We start from the raw sequence: 8,279 nt of genomic DNA, 5'->3' as shown, positions 1-8,279 counted from the left end.
AAAGTTACTCAAGATACCCAGACAAACTATGGTTTCCAAGGCAAACCAACTTCAAACTCTTGAAGAATGCTTGATCAAAATAACATGTTGAGATCATTGGGACTCATATATGATGCTTAGAGACATTGTGGATCAATCATTGGTTGTGCTTTTATCCATGAGGGTCTCAAACCTTAGATGTGAACTTGATAGATCAAGGGTGATCATGCCCTACCTACAAAAGAGTTAGGCAAAAGCAAAGACATATTTTTTTTAGTATTTTGGTTAGTAAAATGATAATACACAAGTATGATACAATCACATGGTGCTTGGTGATCTCTCCCAAAACAAACTCAATGAAAGAGGGGTAAAGAGGATGCCAAGGTATAATCTCAATGCTAATGCATAGGGTCAAAATTGGGGTTTTACACACACTGAATTAGGTGGTATATTAAATATGTAATTCTTTGTGTCGATTATAAGTGTGCGTTCAACAAGAGTCGAACAGATTCTATATTAACAGATTCTATATTAACTGTATTTGACAGAAAATCAATTATAGCTTGTCGAAACATGTAGTCGAAGGATGTTTTAGTTTGGTCGAAAGAGTTAACCTCGACAGATTCGAAATTGACTAACTTAACTTAGTTTTAATTGAATTGATTATCACCCATCATCATATCACCTTTGATCTTAGCAACAGGCTTTGCCTCACCATTTATCATACTCTCATTCACATGACTTTGCCTCCATACAACAAGACAATCTTGAGTTATTAAGATTTTTGTATCAGGGGTTAAATCCATAAGTTTAGCAATGGCCTGTGATGTTCTCCCTTTAGCCAGCACTTCTAAATACCAACCAAGTAAAATAAAAGAAATAAGCATACAACTTGTTTCGAAAAAATCACTTCCTTTAAAATGGGAAGAAAAACTGTTCTTCCAACAACATAAATAGAGTAGAAATTAGCTGCATTTGTTCCCAAAGCTATTAACACATCCATATTTTCATAACCTTTTCTACTTCAGGGACGTTTCAATAATAGAAAACTCATTTGCTACTTACAATTTTGCAGGTGAATTGCACCGTGTTTGATAAGACAAGAACTCTCGCCGTTGGGAAGCCACTGGTTCTAACTACAAAATTCTCACTATTGGAAATTGCATTGTGTTTGATAAGATAAGAAGTGTCATATTTAATTTCACTCTAAATAGAACATAAACAAACAAAGTACTAAAATGTAAGCTTGTGAACTTACAAGATCGATCATTTATATATTGATATATCTAAGTGGAGATCTGATGAAATGACATTTTGTAATACATGAACAGGAGTGACACGAGATTGAACAACAAAGAAGGCTAGGGTAAAACAAAAGGAGTTAAATATTTTTCTAATTAAGTCTAAGATTGAAGGAGTTAAATGCATTAGCTTTTGTCATGAAACAAGCTACATCTAGTTTCCCATACCTACAATAATCTTACATAATCAACACCACAAAAAGATAATGGTTAGCCACATGAACAAAATTTACAACTATTTCTGTCCTTTTCTTACTGAATTTTGATGTGATCAAGGCTCTCAGACACAGTTCTCATTTTCGGTCGCAACTCCGGATCAAGTTCTGTGCAGTTCAGCGCAACATGAAACGCTGCAACAACCTGTTTTTTAGCATTAACCTCGGGCAGAAGTGCCGGATCGATGATCTCTGACAAGGGCTGTTCCTCCCTAAATGCTTTCCTCACAAAACTCTCAAGCTCCTTCTGATCATTTTCTGGTCCTAAATCCGGCAACCGACCCGTCAAAAGTTCTAACAACACTATACCAAAAGAATACACGTCACATTTCTGAGTGAACTTTGCTCCAGTCACACGCAACTCGGGTGCCATGTAGTTCTTAGAGGAAGCAGCGACTTTTGAACTCATTGCTGAGGCTACAATAGACTGGTTCGAATTTTGCCGCCTATGCGTGAAAGTGGTGGTGGTAGACTTTGACATACCTAAACCAAGACGGGTAAGTCCGAAACCGGATATATAAGGATGGAGATCATCATCCAATAGTATTTTCGTCGATTTTACGTTGCCGTGGACGTACTTCCTACCACTAAACTCGTGTATGTACATCAATCCCCTTGCAGTTCCTTGAGCAATTCTTAATCTTGCTGGCCATGATAATGGTGGCAACGAATCGGATGGTCCACCTGCAACCAAATACAAAGCCGGGGAAAAGGCTTAAATTTTAAATCCAGTTGAAATTTTGAATTTAACACTAAAAAAATTTTCACAATGGAGAACCACAAAAGTTATTTAGGATGAACATGCATTAGGAATACTGTAAACAAAAATAAAGATAATACCAAAAAAATTTACCTGCTGCATAAAGCTATTTGTATGATCACTGACAAAAGCAATTATAAAAGGGATTTTAGTTCTCAAGTGCAGAAACACAATTCACTAAAGGACATGAAAACCAGTGGTCCCCAAAAACATATAGTGCAAATTCTAAATAGACACACACACACACTTATCAGCTCCTGTAGATGTACATCATCACCATGGCCACAATCACATGGCAACATCATTAGCTCTCAAAAGCAAAAAAACAAGAATTTGAACTCAACCACACCTTTACAGTATGCACTCAATGAATAGTACTTTGTCACCTACCCATACCAAAACTAAATCACAAGACACTGTAAAAAGTGTGATATACAATTGAATTGATTGCAATTTAGTTTAAAAGTATTGTTTTTTCTTTTTGGATTTGAGGTCAAGTTACATATGTTTTGATGATTTATACTCTAAATAAAAAGTTAGAATGAAATAAATTGGTGAACATTTTTTCAATTCAAACCAAAAGTTATTCATAATCACATCACATCTAGTTAAACTAAGGTTTGTGGAAATCATCAACTTCGTCCAAGGAAGACCAAACACATAGATTTTCACTACAATTAGGTTTAATGAGAAGAGACAACTAATTCTCAATCTCATACTATGGAACCAAACACTTGCTGAGAAGAAAACTCAATCAAGCAAATACACGCAACTACATTCATTTCTAAATATACAACAAACATTTGAAAAGAGATTCCTTAACTACATGACTTTGCAATTAATAACCAAACATGACACCCAAATTAGGCAACCATAATCATATTAAGAATTTTGCACATTGAATTCAAAATGCAGATAAGTTTAACTAAGAACCAAAAAGTTTGAGAAGTGATACCATGCAAAACAGTGTGCAAGCTTCCATTGCGAATGAAATCAGTGATAAGAAGTTTCTCATCACTTGCATAGTAATAAGCTCTCAAAGGTACTACATTAGGGTGTCTCACCCTCCCAATAGCTTCCACCTCATACTCAAATTCCTTGAACCTTAAACCTCCATCATCACCTTCACTCAGCCGCCGAACGGCCACCGCCGTCCCCGCCGGAACCAACCCTTTCCCAACACCAACAACCTTATACACAATCCCACTCCTACTCTTCCCCACTACATAAGCAGAAGCCCTCAACAAATCCTCCAACTCCAACCCAAACCCTTCATCCAACACCACAAATCTACCCTTCTGCTCTTCCCCAGAACCCAAAACCTCACTCTCCACCTTCCTCTTTTCAAACCCACCTTCACCTTCCCCTTCATTCAACCTCTTCCGTCGCCTGAGTGCCAACACCGACATCAAAACCACCACACCCCCGAGAGAAATCAAAACCACAACAACAACAACCAACAACCCACTCCCTTGCCTCTGATCTTGAACCGAACCCGTTTGAATAGCAATTGGGTTCGGATTCGGGTCTTCCGGCAAACGATCCGGAACCTTATCCCCATCCGGACAAAGGTCCCGTAATGGAAACCCGCAAAGTCCGGGATTTCCGGAAAAAGCAGTGGGTCCTTGATTCATCAAGGACCCCACCTGAGGTATTTCGCCAGTGAGGTTGTTATCACGGAGATCCAAACTAACTTCCACCGGAAGATTACCTAAAGAAGCCGGTATCCCACCGGAGAAGCTGTTAAAAGAGAGATTCAAAGTTCCGGTTAAAGCGGTGAGTTCGGTTAAAGTGTCCGGAATAGAGCCGTTGAGAAAGTTGGAAGATAAATCACAATGGATGAGAGATTTGAGTGAAGTGAATGATAATGGAAGAGGACCGGTGAGAGAATTGTGAGAAAGATCTAAGACGATGAGTTTGTTGGTGGTGTTGAAGAGTGAAGAAGGAATGGTTTTGGTGAAATTGTTGTTGTGGAGAATAAGGGAGGTGAGTTCAGTGAGTTGGCCTAACTCGGAGGGTAAGTAGCCTGAGAGGGATTTTGAAGGGAGGGTGAGTTGAGTGACTCGGTCGTTGTTGGTGCATGATACTCCTTCCCAGTTACAGGGTGTGGGAACTGAGTCGGACCAGAAGTTGAGGATTCCGGTGGGGTCGACGTCGATGGCGGCTTTTAGGGCGAGTAATGAGAGACCGTCTGAGTTGAGAGATGAAGTGAGGGGAATGGAGAGACAGAGGAAGAGAAAGAGGAGAGTAATGATGTTGGAAATGCGAACGTTGTTGTTAGGAGGGAGCATGTTTGGTTTTGTTTTTTTTGTTTAGCAACGAGGTGTTACATGTGTGGGGTTTGGGTTAAGTGCAGAGGAATGGAAGCAAGAACTGCGTGAAGGCAAGGACAGCAGCAGATTCAAATTCTCAGATCACAATGTTGTAGAAGGTGGTTGGGTTGTGGTTGTATTTTGAATTTAAGTTGGGGTGTGTTCTCGAGGTTTGTCGCTTACTCGACCCATTTGAAGAATTTCTGTCTTAGTTACTTAAGAGCCTAAGCTGCTGTCTCTTCTATTCTCTTAATTAGGGGAAATGTGCAGAAATTAACAACAAAATGTAGTTAAAAAATAAACTACTTTTTACCTTTAAGATGTATTTGATTGTTTGGATGAGAAGTTGTAAAGAGAAATTATAAAAGTGAGAAAAAAAAAGTATGAAATAAAGTAGATTTTGATTTTTTTTAGATAATCATTATTTTTAAAAAAAATATCTTAAATAACAATTTTTTAAAAAATATATATTAAAATAATCACTTTTTAAATAAAAAATATGTCTCCTAAAGGATGCGTCACTCTCTGTAACGCATGCACTCCTTTTTTTTGTCTTAGATGTCAATGTATGTGGCACATGTTCCTCTATAATAGTTATTTGTGTAAAAGTGCACAAAAGGGTACTTGTCCGTTTTATGCTTGCGTTTTTTTGTTTCAAGCATGGAGTTGATCGAGAATGTCGTCACTCGGTCCCGTCAACGAGAACAGTTTCACATTCCCCAACATGAAAAAGTAAGTTTATCTCATTATTTTCACTTACTTACTTTATACTATAAATATTTTACTTTCACTATTTTCGATTTAGTGGCTCGTTCTAGAGATGAACTACAACAAATGTCTCAAACACGTTACGATCTATCAAAATCTTGTAAATCACCTTGGACCAAACGATGTATTACAACTAAACAACTCACAATCTCGTTAATTTAGTTTTAATATTATCAATTTACAAATCTTCTAATAATATATTTTTCCTCAACGGTTTATTTAGAGGTTGTATCTTGGTCTCGACCATGAGATTAACCTCGGGGATGCTGCAGTTTGGACTACAAAAACAAAAATCATCAGGTTCACTATCGTGGTGATGCATCAGAGTGGCCGTGTCAAACTTCAGTTCGACATGCAATAATAAATCTCAGACTCCCCGTCGTGTTTAGGACAATAACATCAACTAAGAGTCGATGCCTAATGGAATTATTTTGATTAAAGAGGGTTCGCTAGGGAGGCGTGTCGTCAATGAAAGCACCGACATCAACGGACCATAAACGAACATATCATGCAGGATGCTAGACCAACTCGAAATTATATGAATTGATATAGGTTGGTTATAATAATACAATTTGTGTCTAATCCAAGGTATTTGATCGACCCACGTCATTGAGCTTCGACATCATATGACCAACAACCAACCCCTGCAACATTACCATACCAGATACACCCAACAAACAACCAAACATGATTACAAAACCACATACACCCAACCCCACAACCAATTCATGTCACACAATCAAACACAAAACCAAGAGCATGACCCATACCACCAACAACCATATGTCGCCACCACATCTTACTATAGCCCTGATGAGGCATATGATTCCACCACATCCTACCATAACATCAAACCAATATACACCCAAACATCGCACCACCAAAGCACTCAAACATCACATCATCAAAGCACTCAACCAACACATGCCTTTCAAACGCCACAAGAACCATTGCTTTATTTTTAAAATGATTTAATGTCTCAATTAAGACAATCATCCAGTCCACACGTAACCCAACCAACACGATCCAACTACGACAAAATGGACACCAAACTCGATTACGACAGCGCCGTCTACTAGGGAGATATGATCAGAAATTTGTTAGATAACACTAATATCCCAAGATCCTCGCACCAATCACCTTTGGCTCAGGCGAATACTATGAGACCCCAAACACCAAAGGAAAATCGTGTGAGACCTCGAAGGCAAGAGAATGTGCCAGGGTGTGGAACCTATGGGTGTTACAATCGAGTAGGTCATTAAAATTCTCTCTAGTCGTTGTGTAATTCTATTTGATGGAATAATATTATAATTTGTTTTTTGTATTATTATATTATTGTTAAAATAATTATTAAAAAAATAGGAGCCACATGCAATGGTGCATGCTCTTAAAGCTTGCATGCATGCGCCACTACCATGGCATTACAGAGGAGCGTGTGCCACATGCGTTAACTCCTAAGGCAAAAAAAAAAAGCATGCGCCACAGGCAGCGATACATCCTCTTGGGGACGAATTTTTTTTGTTTGAAAGTGGTTAGTTTGGTATATATTTTGAACATGTGGTTATTTGAGAGGGGGGTCGTAAATATTGGTTATTTAAAAATATCGTAGATTTTAGTTATTTATTTATTTAGAAATAAAAGGAAATAAAAAAAAAGAAACCTTACATACTTTTTTAAGTCTTTATGACAATCACATTTTAAATCAAATTAAGTTAATTCTCTTAAATTAAATTTATTTAATTAATTAATTAGTTTTTTACTTGTTAAGAGTATAATATGTGACAATCTTTAATGATTAAGGGTTCTTAAAGGTTTTAAGATGTGTTTTAGGGTTGAAAGTTAACTCGCGTAAGATTTGAGAGCCTTTATGTATGTAGTTTCTGTGGGAGTATGAGATTCATGTAAGAACAAGATTTGGTTCTTCATTTAGTCTTTTGTTTTGATGATAACAATACATAGACTCTTATAGAACTATTTTGCACCCTAATAGTTTTGTTTAGTGTGCCGATACTAGATACAAGTTCTGACTCTGATTGAATGACATGTGAAGTCATCAGATTTTGAATCTAGTGCACTCTGACTATGAGATGTGTGTTTTATAAGATAAGCAAGCTCTGTATTATGTACTCGTCGCTTATAAACTTTACTCATCCAAAGCTATATGACTTTGAAGCTTCTGACGTTGTTATGCTCTGAAGCCCCGCGCTCAAACAACTATGAACTGTGTAACTAGACTCTGAAGACCAGGTTCTGATGAACTGAATCAAGACCCTGAAGACCAAGTTTCTGAAGATTCTCTCAATCACTCGCTTACTCTTCTTTTATGCATGCATCATCACCTCTCTACCACAAGCCCCTGAATATTAAAGATAAGATCAAAAAGGTTTTACGTGAGAAAATAGTACACAATACAAGAGAAAATATTTCTTACACTATACTGATTTTGTGGGCTAAGGATTGTATTATTATACCATTTTGTCTCTCATTTTCACATACCGTTATGTAAGGATACAACTGTATTTAAGTATTCCAATTCTACCCTCAAATGGATTGCTTCATTGTCTATATAAAGAAGACTGGGAAGAATGGAACAGTGTTACACTCTAAGAGAATATCATATACGTGAACTATGCATTTTGTGAAATATCTTAGAGAAAATAAACATACATACAAAGAACTTTTATTCATACTCTTCATAGAATATATTTTGTGTGATAGAACTGTAATTCATTTGTGTATTATTCTTTCCTAGAATCATTTTGTAAACACACTTTCTATATCAATCTTTGTGATTGTATTTCCTTGAGTGACTAGGGTTTAGTCCGAATTACTAAGAAGACATTGACAGTTGGTCTTTGTGTTGTAATCAAGTTTAATTATAGTGGATTAAGCCCTTATGATAAGGAGAAATCACCTTGGCGGGTGAACTGGAGGTAGCTTTGTT

At 37.1% G+C, this 8,279-nt stretch overlaps 1 protein-coding gene across 1 annotated transcript; it reads right to left on the bottom strand.

Moving 5' to 3' along the window:
- Positions 1–1,346: 1,346 nt before the first annotated feature.
- On the bottom strand, positions 1,347–4,835 carry LOC127092041 (receptor protein kinase-like protein ZAR1). The gene is made up of 2 exons (XM_051030818.1): positions 3,211–4,835; positions 1,347–2,179 (listed from the first exon to the last, which is right to left on the bottom strand). Exons 1-2 carry the CDS (start codon positions 4,544–4,546, stop codon positions 1,533–1,535), a joined length of 1,983 nt encoding a protein of 660 aa, XP_050886775.1. The 5' UTR covers positions 4,547–4,835; the 3' UTR covers positions 1,347–1,532.
- Between the last annotated feature and the right edge of the window lie 3,444 nt (positions 4,836–8,279).

This window comes from Lathyrus oleraceus, chromosome 6 (genome assembly GCF_024323335.1).
Source record: "Lathyrus oleraceus cultivar Zhongwan6 chromosome 6, CAAS_Psat_ZW6_1.0, whole genome shotgun sequence".
In the NCBI taxonomy this organism is placed as follows: Eukaryota; Viridiplantae; Streptophyta; class Magnoliopsida; order Fabales; family Fabaceae; genus Lathyrus; species Lathyrus oleraceus.
The sequence above is the reverse complement of the archived record's forward strand: the minus strand, read 5'-3'. Positions and strand labels throughout refer to the sequence as shown.